At 46.2% G+C, this 20,566-nt stretch overlaps 1 protein-coding gene across 1 annotated transcript in view; it reads right to left on the reverse strand.

The window, feature by feature from the left end:
- LOC124976914 (signal-regulatory protein beta-1-like) overlaps positions 1-17,979 on the reverse strand; it is a 52,931-nt gene extending 34,952 nt beyond the window's left edge. The window contains exons 1-5 of the mRNA XM_047539992.1: positions 17,903-17,979; positions 12,663-13,016; positions 8,609-8,929; positions 7,792-8,127; positions 7,264-7,378 (exon numbers count right to left, since the gene is read on the reverse strand). Of these exons, the coding sequence (XP_047395948.1) occupies positions 7,266-7,378; positions 7,792-8,127; positions 8,609-8,929; positions 12,663-13,016; positions 17,903-17,975 (1,197 nt within the window). The 5' untranslated portion in view covers positions 17,976-17,979 and the 3' untranslated portion in view covers positions 7,264-7,265. The remainder of the gene's footprint in view (positions 1-7,263; positions 7,379-7,791; positions 8,128-8,608; positions 8,930-12,662; positions 13,017-17,902) is intronic.
- Between the last annotated feature and the right edge of the window lie 2,587 nt (positions 17,980-20,566).

The following is a 20,566-nucleotide window of genomic DNA, read 5'->3' on the forward strand; positions in this document are numbered from 1 at the left end:
AGTGTACCTTTTTCCCCACATCCTCTCCAACACCTATTGGTGCTTCTATTCCTGATAATCGCCTTTCTAATTGGGGTGAGAAGGAATCTTAGTGTAGTTTTGATTTGCATTTCTCTTATTACTAAAGATGGTGAACATTTTTTCATATGTTTGTTGATTGCTTGTAGATCTTCTTCTGTGAAGTGTCTGTTCATATCCTTAGCCCATTTATTGATTGGGTTATTTGTATTCTTCATGTAGAGTTTTTTGAGTTCTTTATATATTCTGGAAATTAGTGCTCTATCTGAAGTATGAGTGGCAAAGATTTTCTCCCACTCTGTAGGCTCTCTCTTCTCATTGCTGTTAGTTTCCTTTGCTGAGAGAAAGCTATATAGTTTGAATCTATCCCAGTTAATGATTCTTGCTTTTATTTCTTGTGCTATGGGAGTCCTGTTAAGGAAGTCTGATCCTAAACTGACATGTTGAAGATTTAGACCTACTTTTTCTTCTATATGATGAAGGGTCTCTGGTCTAATTTCGAGGTTCTTGATCCATTGTTAGTTGATTTTTGTGCAGGGTGAGAGAGAGGGGTTTAGTTTCATTCTGCTGCATATGGATTTCCAGTTTTCCCAGCACCATTTGTTGAAGAGGCTATCTTTTCTCCATTGCATATTTTTGGCCCCTTTGCCTAGTATGAGAAAATTGTATTTATTTGGGTTTGTGCCTGTGTCCTCTATTCTGTACCATTGATCAACCAGTCTATTTTGGTGCCAATACCATTCCATTTGTGTTACTATTGCTTTGTAGTATAGTTGAAGTTCTGGTATTGCAATACCCCCTGTTTCATTCTTCCGGCTAACGATTGCTTTAGCTATTCTGGGTTTCTTATTCCTCCAGATGAATTTCATGATTGCTTGCTCTATTTCTGTAAGGTACATCATTGGGATTTTTATTGGAATTGCATTGAATCTGTATAGCACTTTTGGTAGTATGGCCATTATGACAATATTAATTCTGCCTATCCAAGAACATGGGAGATCTTTCCATCTTCTAAGATCTTCCTCAATTTCTTTCTTCAATGTTTTGTAGTTTTCATTGTAGAGATCTTTTACCTCTTTGGTTAGATTGATTCCCAAGAATTTTATTTTTTTGAGGCTATTGCAAATGGAGTTGTTTTCCTCATTTCCTTTTAGCTGTTTCATCGCTTGTGTACAAAAATGCTTTAGATTTATGTGTTGATTTTATAGCCTGCTATATTGCTGAATTCATTGATGAGGTCTAGAAGTTTTCTGGAGGAGTTTTTTGGATCCTCTAAATATAGAATCATGTCATCAACAAATAGTGACAGCTTAAGTTCCTCTTTTCCTATTCGTATCCCTTTAATTTCTTTGGTCTGCCTAATTGCTCTGGCTAGAGTTTCGAGAACAATTTTGAATAGAATTGGTGAAAGAGGACATCCCTGTCTTGTCCCGTTTTTAAAGGGAATGGTTTCAGTTTTTCTCCATTCAGAATGATGTTGGCCATGGGCTTAGCATAAATAGCCTTTACAATGTTCAGTTATGTTCCTACTATCCCTATTTTTTCTAGTGTTTTGAGCATGAAGGGTTGTTGTATTTTGTCAAACGCTTTTTCTGCATCAATTGAAATAACCATATGATTCTTATCCTTAAGTCTATTGACATGATGGATTATGTTTATTGATTTATGGATGTTAAACCTCCTTGCATTACAGGGATGAACCCCACTTGATTGTGGTGCATGATTTTCTTAATATGTTTTTGGATACGCTTTGCCAGTATTTTGTTAAGGATCTTTGCATCTATATTCATGAAGGATATTGGTCTAAATTTGAGAAGTATTGGAATGAGATCTTCTTTGGAGGTCTTGTAGAAATCGGCTGACAATCTGTCTGGTCCTGGGCTTTTCTTGGATGGTAAGTTTTTAATGTTCTTCTATTTCATTGCTTGATATTGATCTGTTTAAATTGTGTATGTCCTCCTGGTTCAGTTTGGGAGGAGCATATGTCTCTAGAAATTTGTCAATGTGTTCGGTAGTTTCTATTTTGTTGGAATACAAATTTTCAAAGTAGCTTCTAATTATGTTATGTATGTCAGTGGTGCCTGTCATGATATTTCCTTTTTCATCATGAATTTTAGTAATTTGAGTTTTCTCTCTCCTTCTCTTTGTTAGTGTGGCTAAGGGTTTGTCTATTCTGTTTACTTTTTCAAAGAACCAACTTTTTGTTTTGTGAATTTTTTGAATAGTTTCTTTTGTTTCCATTTCATTGATTTCAGCTCTGTTTTAAATTATTTCCTGTCTTCTACTACTTTTGCTGTTATTCTGTTCTTTTTCTAGGGCTTTGAGCTGTAATGTTAGGTCATTTAGTTGTTGACTTTTCATTCTTTTCTGGAATGTGCTCCGTGCAATGAATTTTCCTCTTGGTACCACTTTCACAGTGTCCCAGAGATTTTGATATGTAGTATCACCGTTATCATTGACCTCTAAGAATTTTTTTTTATCTCCTCCCTGATGTTTTCTGTTATCCATGTTTCATTCAATAGCATATTATTTAGTCTCCAGGTGTTGGAGTAATTTCTGTTTTTTATTTTGTCATTTCTATTCTCAGTCCATTATGATCTGATAGAACACAAGGCAGTATCTCTATTTTTTTGCATTTCCTAAGGGCTGCTTTGTGACATAAACCATGGTCTATTTTCAAGAAGGTTCCATGTGCTGCCGAGAAAAAAGTGAATTCGCTCATTGATCGATGAAATATTCTATATATGTCTATTAAGTCTAGGTTATTGATTGTGTTATTGAGTTCTGTTTTCTTTGTTTGGTTTTTGTTTGGAAGATCTATCCAGTGGTGACAGCGGTGCATTAAAGTCACCCAGAATTATTGTGTTGTGGTCTATTTGATTCCTGAAATTGAGAAGGATTTCTTTGATGTACAGGGATGCACCGTTGTTTGGGGCATAAATATTTACTATCGTTAAGTCTTCCTGATTTATGGTTCCCTTAAGCCATATGAAATGTCCTTCTTTATCCCTTCTGACTAATGTTGGCTCAAAGTCCACTTTATCTGATATAAAGATGTAAACCCCCGCTTTTTTACTGAGTCCTTGTGCGTTGTAGGTTTTTTCCCATCCTTTCTCCTTTAGTCTGTGGATGTCTTTTTCTATGAGATGAGTGTCTTGCAGGCAGCATATTGTTGGGTCTTTCTTTTTAATCCATTCTGCCAATCTATGTCTTTTGATTGATGAGTTCAGGTCATTAATGTTCAGGGTTATTATTGAGATATGATTTGTATTCCCAGTCATTTGGCTTATTTTTGGTTTTTAAGTTGGCTTGGTTTCTCCTTTGAGTGGTTTTTCGCTAAGGTAGTTCCTCCCTTTGCTGACCTCCATTGTTGTTTTTCATTTCCTCCTCATGGGATATTTTGTTGAGAATATTCTGTAGTGCAGGCTTTCTATTTGTAAATTCTTTTAACTTTTGTTCATCATGGAAGGACTTTATTTCATCTTCCAATCTGAAGGTTAGTTTTGCTGGGTATAGGATTCTGGGATGGCAACCATGTTCTTTCAGAGCTTGAAATATGTTGTTCCAGGCCCTTCTAGCTTTTAGAGTCTGGGTTGAGAAGTCGGCTGCTATCCGTATTGGTATCCCCCTATATGTAATCTGATGCTTTTCTCCTGCAGCCTTCAAAATCCTATCTTTGTTTTGAATGTTAGGCATTTTCTTTATAATGTGCCTTGGTGTGGATCTGTTGTGATTTTGTGCATCTGGTGTTCTGTAAGCCTCTTGTATTTGATTTTCCATTTCATTCTTCAGGTTTGGGAAATTTTCTGATATTATTTCATTGAATAGGTTGTTCATTCCTTTGGTTGGTATCTCTGTGCCTTCCTCAATCCCAGTAATTCTTAAATTTGGTCTTTTCATGATGTCCCATAGTTCTTGGAGATTCTGTTCATGATTTCTTACCATCTTCTCTGTTTGGTCAACTTTACTTTCAAGATTAAATATTTTGTCTTCATTGTCTGAGGTTCTGTCTTCCAAGTGGTCTAGTCTTTTGGTGATGCTTACCATTGAGTTTTTTATTTGGTTTATTGTTTCCTTCATTTCAAGGATTTCCGTTTGCGTTTTTTTTTTTTATAATCTCTATCTCTTTGTTGAAATTATCTTTTGCTTCCTGCCATTTCTCTTTCAACTGCTTTTTGGTATGATCAATATTTGCCTGTATTTGGTCTCTTATCTCATCCTTTGCTTCATGAATCATCATAATCATGTATAATCTGAAGTCCTTTTCTGACATTTCTTCTACCATACTGTCATTGGATTCTTTTAATATAGACTTTAGATTTGTTTGGATCATTTTCTTCCCTTGGTTTTTCATGTTGTTCATGTATCTTCCCCTCTAGCAGTGCAGATCTGGGGTATTGCAGATTCCCCCCATAGGCTTAGGTGGTCCTATAGGTTTCCAAAACCTTTTCTTTAAGGGGAGGTCAATATTAGCAGTGCCCAATTCAGACACTATGCAATCCTAGACCAAATAACTCTTATGAGAACATTAATAATATTGTCATAATAAACAGAATGAGTTCAAATATTATCTTCAGTATAAAAAACAGATTTGCAATAAGGTCTGCAGTTTCTAATGGAGGACAAAGAGGATGCAGAGGGATGTAGGATGTAACTGTTAATGGGATAAGAAAAGAATATACAGAAGTTCTAGATAATAGAAAGTGTGGGGGTATAATCAAAAGAAATTGGATGTTAGCATGCAAAAACGGAGAAAGAGACTCTGAGGGAACAGGTAAACAAAAGGAAAAGAGAGCAAGAAAAGTAAAGAAATAAAAACTTAAAATTGTTCAATAAGGAGAAAAAAGAAAATCTACAGTATAACAGTCATATAGTATTCAAATCTCACAGTCTTCAGTAGCCTCTGTTTAGGTTTTCTTTATCTTTTGAATTCAATGCTGGCAGGTCATGTTTGTCCAGGAATTTGCCAGTGTCTTCTGGCTTTTCCAGTATTTTTCAGTCAAAATTTGCAATATAGATTCTAGTGTTCCTCTGGATTTCAAAAGTGTCTGCAGTGATATTTCTTTTTCATCACTAATTTTATTGATATGGGTCTTCTCTTTCTTTTGGTTATTTGACTGAGTTTTTTCAATCTTATTTATCTTTTAAAAGAACCCTTCTCTGCATTGATCCTCGGTGTCATTTTTATTCTCAATTTCATTAAATCAGCTCTGATCTTAGTTATTTCCTATCTTCTACTATTTCTTGAATTAGTTTGTTCTTAATTTTCTAAGAACAATGGTTCTTACACTACTTATTTCTTTGAGATCTCTTTATTTTTTAAAGGTAGGCATCCAATGCTATGGATGTTCCTCTTAGAACTGCTTTCACAGTGTCCCAGAGAGTTAGATATGTTGTATGTGTGTTCTCATTTGCTTGGAAGAGTTTCTTGATTTCTACTCTAATCCTCCTTACTCCATTCCGTATTTTAAGAATAGGTCACAGAGATGAGAACTCAGTGAGGATAGGATAGGGGACAATGCTGGACGTGAGATTAAACTGGACAGAAGTGGGTCAGAAGAGAAGAAGCTGATCTGGTGTGTGGACACGGATCCCACAAGGGGACTGCCCTTGGCAGACAGAGGAACCTCATGATGGTGACATTACCCACAAACCTGAGGGACTTGGCGGTGCCCAAAGGGTGAGGGTGTGAAAGGAGGTTGAGCTTCCCCAAGGTAGAGAGGAGACTTGCTCCACATCTTCAGTTAATACAAACAAGGTCGGTAGGGTTCAGACTCCTCTGGGTAAGTTTTTCCAAAGCAATAAAACCCTAACACTCAGTGTCTCTAATGGTTCAAACCACTGTGCACTAAGCACTCCTGTTATTATTGTTTACGTTTTCTTATATGTTTAAACCTACATTTAACTCATGAGATTTTTAATATTTCCACAGACACTGTACAGGTGGAGGAACGGTCTTTACTTTTCATGATCACTGTGTAGATGGTGTCCCAGGGATTCAGTTTGCAATCCTGCTCTTCCATGGAGATGGATGGCTGCCTTTATCCAGGAAAGTACTGATGTTAGTAGGTGCTAAGGAACAAAATCATTCAGGTTCAGGAGAAACTTTTTGAGTGTGTGTGTGTGTTTTTTTTTTTTATTCTTTTTCTTTTCTGGGCTTGAGGCATCAGACACTTAGGTAAAGAGGAAGAAGAATAATTATTTTTATTAAACCAAGGTGATTTTTCATTGAGAACCTGAGGAAGACTGGGGAGAAGGAGTATGCAGGAGAAAGAAGGCAGTATGATTCTTGAGAGTGAGGACATGGGGTGCTTGAAGGTCACCCCAAGGCAGTGGAGGAGAGCCATCCTGACGTGTTCAATGGGACTGGTCATCACATTCTGAGGAGGGGTCAGGAGCTGCTGCCCAGAGGCAGGTCCCAGGGCTCCTGCCTAGGAAGTGAGTGCAGACTCAGTCTTGGGGCATCAAGGACTGGCCAGAGGAGCAACAGGGGCCTGTGGGCTGTGGGTGTCCAGGGAGGGAGGCATTTGGAGCAGAGTCTACAGAGGCTTGTCCACAACTTCTTCTCTCAGGCTGAGCACCATGGAGCAGGAAGAAGTTGGCAGAGACTGAGGGTCACAGGTAGTAGGGAGAGATGAAGGATCTGTGGGAAACACGTCCTCCTTCAATTATCTGCTCTGCATTCATGACACGTCTCCTCAGAGCTATGAGGCACTGGTGTGGCCATCCTGGGGTGCCGTCGTGAGTGGACCAACATCCCCAAGCCAGGGCTCTGAGCTCAGCCTCTCCTGTGTCCTGACTCCCCTTCCCTCTCCCTTCAGCTTGTCCACACTGAGGGTCAGAGTGGAGCAGCCCTAAGAGCAACCCACCTAGCCCTTCTCAACATTGCTGGACACTATGGAATCCTCTGGACTATGGAGGCCTAACAGTGGACTAATATAGAGGTGGCCTCCAAGGGAACACCCAATCTGCTGTCCCTCATGACTCCCTGGGCCATCATCTCTGGAGCCCCTAGGACTCATGGACACCCATTACCAACACTGACCTGCTCATCTCCTGCACACCCCACACAATTCATGGCAGCTGGGGACCCCACAGAAGTTGCATGAGATCCTGAGGGTGCTGAGGAATATGTACCTGTTCTCTAGACCCCACTGACTCTGCTGCTGTGCCCAGGTGGCTGGCCCCCCACTGGCCCAGCCCCTCTGCAGCAGCCTGCTGCCCACCTCCCCCCTCAGGACTTACAGTCAGGACTTCTGCTTCCTGTGGATGTAGATGGCAGAGACACCGACTGCCAGTAGGATCTTGGGGCCAAGGAACAGGGCTATGAGATATGAAGCAAGTGTAGACTTCACTGTTCCTGAGAATCAAGGGACAGGAGGAGATATTAGAGGGACTCCTAAGAGTCCACTTCCAGCAGGCTGCACTTGCCCCATCTGAGGCTACCTGGGCCCACCAAGTTATGAAGCTTTAGTACACACACTCTGTCCTGGCTGCCCTGGTCGAGTGCTGACTCCTGAGTCAAGAGATCCCTTATTCCCAGTCACCCAGCCTCAGGCCCCACCATGTCCTCGCTGAGGGAAGGTGAAACGTGTGCTGCGTGCACACTGCCCACCCAACCATGGTGGTTCCCTGGGAGCAGCTGACTTCAGGACGCTGTGCTGCAGGCCTCTGGACTGCCCCGAGAAGGAGGGGTCACGCTGTTAACATCACAACAGAGACAAAACCACATCAAGTTCAAAAGCACTCGGTCAGCCAGGGTGGAGGCCTCACCAGAGGGGGCGTGGTCCAGGCCATGCTCCTTGGAGCCTGCAGAGACCTGCAGGGTGCAGTTTCTGGTGGTGGCCGGCTGCCCATCATGCTCCACCCGGCAGGTGAAGGTCACGTCCTCCCTGTGCACAGACGGGTTCACCAGGAGGCAGCTGGTCAGGTCGTAGGTCCCGTCCTTGTTCTCTGAGAGGGTCGAGGCCATTTCTGTCCGGGACACGTTTCCATTCTCCACCCAGGTCAGCTGTAGGCTCCGGGGGTAGAACTTCTTCACCTGGCAGGTGACGTTCACCTGGCTCCCTGCCATTGTGGTCAGTGGGGTGACCTCCACAGTGGGCGGAACTGAGACAGCACAGGCAGAAGCTGTGACCTTATGGCACAGAGAGCTGAGCTCCTGCCAGCTCAGCAAGGGCCTCCCTCAGGACAGGGCTGGGCATGCAGCAGGCACTGAAACATTGAGGGTTCACAGAGCCTGCCACACCCTAGGGGCCAGTGACCAGTGACTCCCCTTGGGGTAAAAGTGAGTGAACTGACCAGTCCAACTCCTGGCCTGCAGAAAGTTTAGCAAAGTACCTGGACCCACCCCGCTACCCTGGCACGCTGATGCTCGGCTCTGGTAGGAGCTCAGCAGGGGTAGTTGCTGCTGGCCAATGAAGTGAAGCCACAGCACATACTGGCCACAGGGCAGGAGTCCCCATGTGCATGGCAGGTGGGCAGCCCTGCTGGGAAGTAGAGCCCAGGCCAGTGAGGTCCTGAGTAAAGGCCCCTGGGGAGCAGGCTGGGTGGCCAGCTGTGGGCTGGGGCGGGGATCAGGGTCCTGTACCTCGGATGGTGTCAGACAAGTTGGCAGTCCCACGAAGAGGAGGCCCCCCCTGCAGGGTGACGTGGGCCACCTCGCAGATGACCTGAGAGTGGACGTCCCCGGGGGCCAGGGTCACCTGGGCTGTGCTGGACACCCTGTAGGACACGCTTTCTCCTGCGGGGTCCACGCTGGTCTGGATGTGGGAGAGCTCGTTCCCATTTTTGAACCAGGTCAGGGTGATGCTGCGGGGGGAGAAGCCGTGGGACTCGCAGGTGAAGCTCACTGTCTGCCCAGGTGTGGCCCTGGTCGCAGGACCCGACACCTCAGGGGGAGAAGGTCTGGCTGTGAAGGAGCGTGACAATCAGGTGATGGAGCCCACCTCCGACCACGCCCAGTGACACTGAAGAACCGTCCTAGAGGTTGTTGTTCTTGCTGTCATTTTTGTTTGTTGTCCTGGGGAACAACTCCAGGTGCAAGCCAAGCACTTGCTCTGTCACTGGGCTACACCCAAATCCATGGCAAGACTTTATTTCTCCAATCCTCCTAATGAAGCTCTCTGGGTGCTGTGCTTATCCCGGCGTGGCGTCCCTACCCTCCTGTCTCTAGGTGAGCCCAGTTGTCCAGCCAGACAGTAGGACCTGCAGCCCAGGTACTGCTCCAGGCCTGAGGGTCACGCCTTCCTCCCTACCCCAAGGCATTGCTACCAACCTGGGCTAATGGAGGAACTCAGGCCGTGTCTCACTCTTTGTTATCAACTGTGTCCTCCTGGTCAACCTGGAAACCTTGACACCAGGGTAGCCAGTTATTGAAGCAAATGCAGGGACAAATGGCAACTGGGCACCACCATGAACATGGCAACCAGGCTCACCCGCTGAGACACGGCCCAGCACCACATCTGTGCGGTAGGGTGGTTGGTGCGTCTTTCCCAGGCCACACTGAGCACAGGAGGCTTTGAATCACACAGAGCTGCATCTGGAAACCCAGCAAGATGGTAGGGCCTGTTGGTCTTCATGTGTCATCCCAGGGACTGGGGAGGCTAAGGCAGAGGGGTCACAAGTTCAAGGTCAACCTGGAAAAATACCCTGAGCTCCTGCCTCAAAATAAAAAGTCAAAAAGGCTGGGATGTATCTCAGTGGTAAAGAGCCCTAGGTCAATCCTAGTACCCAAAACAAACTAATCAAACCTGGGAAACCAGATCCATCCTCCCGGAATACCCTGTGCATGGTTGACCACAGATGGTTATAAATTCACCCCCATTTTTCTTCTTTCCAAAAATATGCCACAGTTCTGACCTGGGCCATGTCCCTACTGTAAAAGAGACAGGGTGAGGGGCACTTTTCTGAATCTGGGCTTCCCTGGTCACTTTTGCATTGGAGTCACAGGTCACTGAGTGCTGAGGAAGTCACAATTTAGTTCATAACTGATGGTTAATTCCAAGAGATGCAGACCCAGGTCCCTGAGCTGGCACTGAGGGCACAGAGGTAACAGCTCAGGAGGCTGTTTACCTGTGGACAGGTCCTCAGAGGGGTCCTTTGAAGTCACTAGATTGCTCCTCAGGACTCAGCACCTACTACATGAGTCACCAGGCAGCAAATTCCAAGAGTGTTTGTATGACCTCACTGCCTGACCCAGGTCCAATACTCAGAGGCCACAAGATGGAGGGTGTCACTGAAGAAGTGGAGTCACCCAGACCCCAGCAGCCTGGAAGTTCCTACAGGAGTTAGGGTCTTTGATCAGTGGTCACTTGTCAAGAGCTGCTCAGCATCTTGACACTGGTCTGACCCTCAGAGACCTCCAGCTCTTGAATCCCCACCTGTCCTGTGAGGGGGTCCTAGTAAGAGCCCATTGTGGGATAAGGGTCAGAGAGGGGCGTGGCCGGGCAAGGGGAGAGGGGAGGAGAGCAGGTCCTCTCATCCACACAGGACCATTAATGTTACCCCTGCTCCTTCTCTGCTGAGCCTCAGTGTCCCCTTCTGTAGAGAGTGATTGAGATCACCACCCTGCAGGATGAGGAGGAGGGCAAGGCACAGGCTGGCATGCAGTAGGAGCCTAATAAATGACTCCTGTTCCTGCTATGCTCACTCCTTCTGAAATCACACATTCATTCTTTAGTAGCCAGAAGGAGAAACAAATGCAGTAGGGACCCAGGAACAGCCTCCCTCCTGCTCCTGCAGCTGCCAGATCCCCAGTGAGAGGAGGAGCAGAAACCCCCTGATGAGGCTCCGCCTGTTTCCTGCCCCAGCCAGGTACTGAGAGTCTCACCCAGGGCCTGAGGCAGCTGGGCAGGCGTCAGTCACTGAACTGAACCCCGCCTTCCCTCTGTTTTCTTAATAATCCCCACTGCAAGCAAGGTGGGCCAGAGCTCTCACACCACAAAGGCTTCACAGGGGTTTCCTCCAGAGAAGCAGGTTCTAGAAAATGGGGCTCTGTGAAGGGACAAGGGACAGATTCCTGAGTGACATTTTGTGTCTTCAAGGCAGAGGGAGTCTGTGTGCTCAAGAACCAGGTCTGGCTGGCTCCTGCTCCTGTTCAGAGGCTGACACGTATCAGATGGGGTTCTGGGGCTTTTGCTGGATCTGAGCAGCTCTGTTAGCAGAGCGCTGCCGTGAGACTAGAGAGCTGAGCCCAGCACAGGCTGTTCTGAAGCGTCCACACCCTGAAGGGCTCCCGTGTCTCCTCCACGGGGACCAGCTTTGTCAGAGAAAGAACCTTCCACTTTTCTCCTGTCACTTCAGGACATCGACTGAGGGGTCATCAGCCCTGGCTGTGCAATAGAAACTTCTGGAGTTCCTAAAATCTGCATTTTAAACAAAACGTCGGTGGAGTCTGCATCTGTAAGTTGAAGTCATCAGGTTCCCGCGTGATTCCTATGCACAGCCAGTGGGGAGCCCCCGACTCGCCCACCACAGTAAGAACAAACATAACATTTTCACAGGAAGAAGGATTTTGCCCTCGTTCAAACAATGGAGCAGCTCTGTGTGTCTTGCTATATTATCTCCCTATGGAAGGAGATCATGGACATTTGGGAGAAGTTTTCCAGTCACTGTGGGATTCAGGGTATGAATGTGATGGTGTCCTGAGCCTGAGGGAGACAGATGAGGAGCAGAAACACTGGATCCCTGCACAGGGGTTCAAGCCAGAATCTTTATTGAGCACCTACTGTGCCCTGGCTCCGCTGTGGAGATGGGGTCCATTCCCAGGCATCAAGGACCCTGGGCTGGACTCGGATCTGGGCCCTGCTCCCCATGCTGGCATTAATGAGCTGTGTGCAAGAGGCCTGCCTGGTCCTCCAGCTCCCCAGGGTCAACAGGGCCAGGCAGGTGTGAGGATCCAGAGTGTGCTGAGGACCTCAGACTCATGCCTTAGGAAGAGCATGCAGGCCTCGTGAGGAAACACCATGAGCACCTGTGCTTCCTGACCTGGGAATTTGTGGGTCACATACATGGGAAATGTCCCTGGTGAAGTGACCCAGCTCTTTCGAAACTGCAGTGCTTGTGAGGGCTAGTCCCTGAGACACAGGGATTTCCAAACAGTCCCAGGGCAAAGGCCCTACCTCTTGGCAACTCCTCTACCAGGGCCTCAAGGACTATAGAGTGCACTGCCGCCTCCCTGCTCTGGAGGCCTAGAAGAAGAACTTGGCCCTACTGATTCCATAGAATTCAGAGCACAGTTTGGCACACAGGAGGCCCTGGGGTCTGTGGCAAAAAGAGACGACTCACCACAGGGGGAGGTGCTCTCTGAAGCCAGCAGACTTAGTCTGGCTCTGTGACTGGCAAGTCCCTCAAACCCTCAGAGCCCTCAGCTGTGGAGCCACAGGGTGGGCCAGACTGGAAAGGTCAGAGCTGTGGAGCAGGCAGGTGAGGGGTGCAGATGGCCCCGATTTACCAGCCGTGGAGCCTGGATGAAGGAGCATGGCCTCCACAGGTCTCGGCCACCCTGACCTGCAGAACGGGTGACAGCAGATCATGACAGGAGCACCCAGTGCAGGTCTTGCTACTTAGCGTGGCTCCCAGAATGGAAGATGTTACCCTGACCTCTTGTCACATTCCTGGGATGAGGAGTCAGCTGTACTCACCTCGCACAGACAGCTCGGTGCCTGGTCCAGACTGAACCTCCTTGTTTTCATTGCTGGTTTTCTGGTACTTCACACAGTAGTAGGTGCCGGCATCTGCTGGGGTGACGTTCCTGATGCGGATGGAAAAGTCCCTGTTTTCCCTCAGTGTGGTATCTGAGAGATCTGTGACTCGGGGGAAGTGGCCTTGTTTGAACTTGTAGATTGTCTCCCGGTCTGGTCCTGACCCCTTAAACCACTCGATGGGCCCCACGGGGTGCAGGGTGGTCACAGTGCAGTGCAGAGTGGCCGACTCTCCAGCAGCGACAGACACTGACGTCTCAGGCTGAATCACCTGCAGCTCTGGTTCAGCTGCTCCTGGAGGGAGACACAGGGTGGTCCCTGTTCATCCTGGTGGGAGCCTCTTGGTTTATCACGTGTCATCAGCAGTGCCTGTCACTGACAGTGCTCACAGAGTGGCCGTGGGCTCAGCACAGGCGTGTGTCCTCACACTGAGCACCACCATGGCCTGCTCCTCCCACTGTGAAGCACCTGCTCCTGAGCCCAGAGCCCTGAGCAAGCTGGAGGGAGGGACTGAGGGCCTGAGCCTCCCCTGACTCTCAGGTATCTCCAACTATTTGTTCCTCTTCCCTTTCTGACCACAAGGTGTCTGGCTCTTCATGGACATGACATTGGGAGGGTCATGTGGCTCTTGAGACTCCTGAGCTGTGGGGAGTGGTGGGTGCAGTTAGTGGGACACGCATTGGACTCTGAGTCTCTGGCTCAGCCTCCCTGTTCCACGAGACCCCAGCTCATGATGGGTTCCCTCCCTCAGCCTGGAGAGGTCATGGTGCACACGACAGTGAGCATGCAGCTCAGATAAGAAACGAAACATGCTGAGACTCCAGCGTATTCCCACAGTATGATCACTTTGTTACAGTTTTCTAATGCTGCTGTGACAAATGACTGCAAGCCTAGTGCCCAAAACACCAGAAATCCATCATGTTATGTTGTGAACATCAGAAGCCCAATGTGCCGTCACTGGCGTCCTCCTGGGGTCGTGGGAATTGGTGCATGAGGAGGCTCTGTGCCTGGCTCTGCACATCCAGGGGCTCCTAAGCTGCTTCCTCTTGTTTCCTGTCCCCCTCTTACTCCACCCTCCTGCCTCCCCATCCCACGTCCTCCTGCCTCCTTCTCTTCAGGACCCTAATGATCTACTGGGTCCAACCTGACAAGAGACCAGCACTGTGAAGCAGCTGCCTCAACCACATGCCAGGATAATATGGTCAATGTAGCAAAGGAAATATGGAATGTGGTCATCAAATTGAGAACATCAACAGAGAGAGAGAGAGAGAGAGAGAGAGAGAGAGAGAGAGAGAGAGAGAAAGAGAGAGAGAGAGAGAGAGGGAAAGGATATAAGGAACTAAAGAGGAATTTGTGTGTTGATAAACTGTATTAATTCAGATGTACACTGTGGATTCCGTGAACGGTTTGGACAGACAGCTAAAAATATCAGAAAATGTAGAGCAGGAACCGTCCACATAGCTGAGTCTACAATTCAGAACAACAAAAAAAGAAAAAAATGATTCACATAGCTGAATCTACAATTCAGAACAACAAAAAAAGAAAAAAATGATCTAAAAAGAACCTAAAGACCATTCAGAATACCAGCAAGTTCATTGACACATATATGAGAACCCCAGAAGAGGAGAAAGAAAAAGAAAGGCAAAAGTTTATTTGAACAAGAAATGTGCTCCACAATCCTGAATGTGGTAGGCGTATGAATGTGTGAATTCAAGATGCTCAACACACTCCTGGTATCATCTACTGGAGCAGAGCCACCCTGAGCCACCTTGTAACCAACCTGCCAAAGCTGAAGTAAGAGAGACAAAGCTGAAGCAGAAAGTGAGGCATGTTCAGCATATTCAGCAGATCCTCCTATAGGGTTTATCAAGTTCTTAATGATGGAAACCAGAGGCCGAATGATGATTTCTCTAAAGTGCTGAAAGGAGAAAAATAAAATCCAAGAATTCTATTCCTGGCACATCTGTCCTTCCAACCTGAATGAGAAATGAAGATTTTCCAAGATAATCAAAAACCAAGCAGGTCCCTCCCTTGGACTTTGAAGTGCTGCTATCTTCAGCAGGCTAAGCATCTCTTCCTTACATTTAAATGTTCACAAATAAAGAATTTAAAAGACACAATTGAGACAACTACTGCTCCACTGGATGATGACCTCAGCCCCTCTCCATTAGTCAAGTTTGCATTGCTGTGATCAAACACCTGACAAGAACAACTTAGAGGAGGAAAGCTTATTTCAGGCTCTCAGTTTCAAATGTCAGTCACTGTCAGCTGGCACCAAGGAGGGCTTCTGGTGGGCAGCTGCTCAGTTCATGGCAATCAGCACCAGGAACCAGAGAGATGGGGTAAGAGGGAGAGAGAGAAAGAGGGAGCAGTGGATGGAGGGTTAGGGAGAGAGAGAGGGAGAGAGAGAGAGGATGGGAGAGAGGTGGAGTTGGTGGGAAGACCAAGAGCACATGAGGATCCAGGGACACAATGCTATCCTCAGGGACAGGCCAAGTGACCTGTTTCCTTCAACCTGTGCACACCTGCCTATAGTTACCAACACATTTGAACCCATCTCATTCCCATCTGAATAGAATAGGAATAGACGTTCCTTGGATTTGACAAAGAGGAAGGGAGACTGACAGAATGAATCGGACATAACCCTCCAATATTCATATAAGAATACATGACCAGAGTAACTCCACAGCATGTACAACCACAAGAATGGGAAGTTATCCTCCATGCATGTATAACATGTCAAATACACTCTACTGTCATGTCTATCTAAAAAGAACAAATAAAAAAATTGAAAAATTCCAAACAGACACCACTGATATTTCCTTCTATCAATAAAAACCAAATTCCTCATGGAGTGTCTAGACCACTCACAAAAACCATAAACTGTCCCATGGGTTCAGGCCAACATCTGCCCCTCATGGCCTGTCCACATGTAACAAAAGCAGCAGATGCCTGGTGACCCCTTGGCTCTCTAGGACTTAGATGCACTGTGGACACTGATCACCTCAATGGCTCTCCAAGCTACCACAGCATCATCAGGACAGAACAGAGCACACCCAGACCCCTGGAGTGTCCCACCTGCAAGATGGCATGGCTTCCCCATGCTTCACCCCTTAGACGAAGCTTGGGTATCTGAGGGGTCACCTCCCTCCTGGCCCCTTGACTGGCTGGAACCCTCAGCATTAAACTAGTGAGCAGTAATGGAGTCTGGGGACTGTAGGAAAGGCACAGCCACCCATCAGGCACCCTGGACTCCATGGGACCTGCCTGCCTTCCACCCTTAACCTGAATCTCCCTTTGAACCATGGGAACCAAGGAAAACACCCCTTGCCAACGCCCAGGCAGTCACCTGAGCCCAGGGTCACCTCTCTGTTCCAAGCCTGGGAGTGGCTCCATTTCCATCATAGTGAGAGGAACACCCTTAACACAGCAGGGACAGCCACTGTCGTGGCCTTTGCACATGCAGAGTCCCTGTCCTGAAGTGTTGCTGCCAGAGGACCTCATGGCTACTCCTGCACCTCCCCTTCATCTGTGCTCAGATCCCTTCTCAGGGAGGCCCACCCAGACACCCCATTATCAGAACCTCTCTTCCCCAGGTTCTCCAGCTCCCTTATCCAGCTGATGGTTTCTGCTTCACACTGGTCACTGTTCAATGTGTAATATGACCTCTTTGGCTGGGTGTTGACCACCGTACTTGTCCCTAGAATGATCTTAGTTAAACAGAGTCGCTTCTTTTCCTCTTTTATACTCAAAGCACTGCAAGTTCCTGTGACAGTTCCTAGCACACAGTAGGTATCCAGTAATGTGTGCCTAATGTGTGAATTGCTCAGTGCAAAACCCGTTGTATTACAGAAGTGTATTTGAAGTGGAGAAATTTGGCAAAAATTGTCACAAGTTGATTTCCCACAGAGAGTACTTTGCTGAACAAGAGCTATTTGCCAAATACAGGCAGGAAGCAGAAGCGCCCTGGAGAAGAACACCACACACCCTCTTCCCCTTCCTCCACCATTCTCTACACCCATTGGCAGAAGCTGCAGAAAGCTCATAAATCAGGCAACATATTCCTCATTTACTAATTTCACATACAAATGAGGACCAGGCGCAGTTTTATTACCTTCCCAAAGACATGAAAAAAAAAAAAAAGATGAAAATTGAAATCCTCTGGGAGTCTCTAGACCCTCATGATAATCATATGATCCCCCAGGGCTCTGAGGGGAAAACCTGCCCCCCATGGTCTTGTGCTACACACCATTAAAACAGACGTCTCTTCAAAATAGAATCAGGGCCACAATTTCATGAGAAGAGTGGTTGAGCCAGAAGCTCCCATCAGACCCTCTGCATTTCTCCAGAGCCCTGGCACTGCCATTGGTCGACCCCGGGGCTCTTGGTACTTCTATTTTCTCATCTGTAACGTGGGATGGCCAGAGTGCTTTGGGCATCATGATCACATAACATGGGAGCTCTACAGTCTTTCAAGCAAGTCGAACCCCTGGTGAGTGTTCAAGAAATTCCAAGTTTTGCTCAGTATATTTCCTGAAGCCTGGAACCTTCCACTGGCATCTGTGATGGAGATGAGGGTGTGGTCATCATCAAAGCTTGTGTCAGTCATTTTTTCATTACTGCAAGAAATACCTGAGACAAATCCACTTATGAAGAGAAAAGGATGATGACAGCTCAGAGTTTTAGAGGTTTCAGTCCAGCATTGATTGGCCCCATGGTTATTGGGTCTGCGGAAGGCAGGAAATCATGGTGGGGAAGGCAAGATGGAACAAAGCCATGTACCTCAAGGCCAGAGTATGAGAGAAAGAAAGAGAAGGGGGAGTGGACAGAGAGAGAAGAGCTCCCTCCATGGCCCTGAGGAGAATGCCTCACTTCTTGGGTTCCCAGGATTTACCAGGATGTGAACACTGATCCTTTTAAAAAGATTTTTTGTTCACTAAAATGTACAATATGCAACTAATTCTTCCTATCGTTTCAAGCCTCAGATGTGATGCCTTTGACCCCAGCTACAGGGGATGCATCCCAAAGACAGTGCCCAGGACCCTTGGCCTGGCATCCACATAATGCCCTGTCCTGGCACTGCTGGCTGAGCCTGTGTGTGTCGTCAGTCTCTGGGCATCCAAGGGCAGAACTGACCCAGGACCCAGGACAGAGGATTCTCCCAGACAGTGCTCACTCACCTGCGAGTCCCAGCAGGAGGGTCAGCAGCAGGACACAAGGATGCTGGGACCAGGAGGTAGAAACAGACATCATGGAGCCCAAAGGACCTGCTCTGTCCTGTGTCTGTGCCAGGGAGATGCCAGACTCTGTGGAGAGAACTGACACCCTGCCTCCCTTGTTGCAAGAGGAAGTGACTATGACGGAGTGACAAGCAATTTCCTTCAAGAGTGTGAAGCAGAAACCAGTGAGCACAGGCAGCAACGGTGAGGAGTTGCTCATGCTGCTCCTCAGGAGGAATTGGAGAGACCTTGAGGAACAGGACAAGCCTCCTTCCCCTGGGTCTGTGGTGGTCCACTGGGCCCCTGGTGGTTTCCTGGGACTCAATGACTATGTATCTGGGAGTCCCAGGACAAGGAGGATGTTCCTGAGTCTCGTGACCCTGAGACCCATGGTGTGGCTGGCTTTGGCCTCATCTGCAGCAGCCTCACGAAGAGCCACTCAGCAGAGGGAGAGGAGGGCTTCTGAGGCTGCTCAGTGTTGGGGGGGATCTGGTCATTTCCTGCAAGAACCACACATTACAAATCATTTTTTCCTTCAGAGGATTATAGTTAGTGATAATAGTTGGTTCATCCTGACAAAACCAGACATGCAAGGAATTTGGTTTCAGTTCTGGATCTCCCTTTCCTCACCCCGTACCTCCTACTTCTGCATCTCAACTAGATCTCCTTTTGCACATCTCTGTAATGATTTTTGATTGGTTGTTTTGATTCATACATACATTTGACATTCCCTCTGCACTTAACAAGATTTTCTAAGAATTTCTTCTGCATTCCCTCCTCTATCCCTCCCTCCTCTCTGACTCTTGGTCTCCTTCTATTCCACCAACCTTTCCTGTATCTCCATTATACACAGCCCTCCTCACCTTTCCTGTATTTAACTCTAGCCTCCACAGGTGAGAGAAAACATTCCAATTTTCACTTTTTGAGTCTGGCTTATTTCACTTAACATGATATTCTCCATTTCCATCCATTTACCAGCAGTTGCCATAACGTCATTCTTCTTTGTGCATGAGGAGGATTCCTTCATTTGTAGAAAACAGTTTCTTAATCCATTCATCTATTGTCAGTCTCCTGGTTTGATTCCATAATCTAGATATTGTGCATTGTTCTGCTATAAAACTTTAGGGGGCTGCATCTCTGTAGCATACTGATCTTAGATCTTTTGGAAAAATATCAAGGAGTGGGATAGTTGGGTCATGTGGTGGTTCCATTCCTGGTTCTTTGTGGATTCTCCTGCTGCCTTCCAGAGTGGCTGACCTCATTTGTAGTCCCAGCAAAAATATATGAGTGTACATTTCCCCACATGCTTACCATGCTTATTATTTGTGATCTTGGCATTTTTCCTCTGATTCGAGTGAGATGAAATCTTGGGGTGGTTTTGATTTGCATTTCCCTGAGTTTGAGGAGGGATGACAATTTTTTCATAGACATATTGACCCTCTGTGTTTCCTCTTTTGAGAATTTTCTGTTTCGTTTTCTTGCCCATTTGTTAGTTGGGTTATTATTATGGTTATTTTTTGTTTGAGTTTATTTAACTTCTTTGCATATACTGAGTACTAATCCCCTGTAGGAGTGACTGGCGATGATCTTGGCCCCCTTTTTTTAAGATCTGTCTTCATTCCTGTAATCATTTCCTTCCTGTGCACAAGATTTTAGCTGATGGCATCCTACTTATTTATTCTTGGTTTTCTCTCTTGCCCTTTGGAGGTTTTATTAGGGAAGTTGTCACCAGCATTTACATGATAGAGTGTTGGCCCTCTGTTTTCTTCTAGTGGTTGTAATCTTTTTGAATTAATTCTTGTGTCTTTGATCCATTTTGATTTGACTTTTGTGCAGGATGACAGATATGGATCTAGTTTCATTTTCCTACAGATAGCTAGCTGCCCAGTTTTCCCAGCACCATTTGGTGAAGAGGCTGTCTTTTTTCCAAAGTGTATTTTCAGCACTCTTGGTCAAATATCAGGTAGCTGTGAGTATGTGGGTTTGTCCCATGTCTTCTGTCCTTTTCCATGGGTCTTCATGTCTTTTGTTGTCAATACCATCTTGTTTTTCTTACTATAGATCTCTAGCATAATTTCAGATCATATGGATGTCCCCTGCATCATTTTCTCTTTCAGTACCGATTTATCTCTACTGGGATTTGATTCTTGCAAATGAATTTAAGAATTGCTATTAATTCTGTGAAGAATTCTATTGTCATTTGGATGGTGCGTGCATTGAATCTGCATATTGCTTTTGGTAGTATGACCTTTGGATAATGTTAATTCTGCCTATGCAAGAACATGGATGTCATTCCATCTTCTACCGTTTTCTTCCATTTTCCAGTGTCTTCTAGATTTTCCGGTATTTTTTAATCAAAATTTGCAAGACAGATTCCAATGTTCCTCTGGATTTTGGAAGAGTCTGCAGTAGTATTTCCTTTTCATCGCTAATTTGATTGACTTGGTCTTCTCCTCTTTCTTTTGGTTATTTGACTGAGTGTTTTTAATCTTATTTATCTTTTAAAAGAATTACCTCTTCCTTGCATTGATCCTCTATATCATTTTCATTCTCAATTTCATTAATTTTCTACTCTGATCTTAGTTATTCCCTATATTCTACTGTTTTTGGAATTAGATTTTCTTA

Source organism: Sciurus carolinensis, chromosome 2 (genome assembly GCF_902686445.1).
Source record: "Sciurus carolinensis chromosome 2, mSciCar1.2, whole genome shotgun sequence".
Taxonomy (NCBI): domain Eukaryota; kingdom Metazoa; phylum Chordata; class Mammalia; order Rodentia; family Sciuridae; genus Sciurus; species Sciurus carolinensis.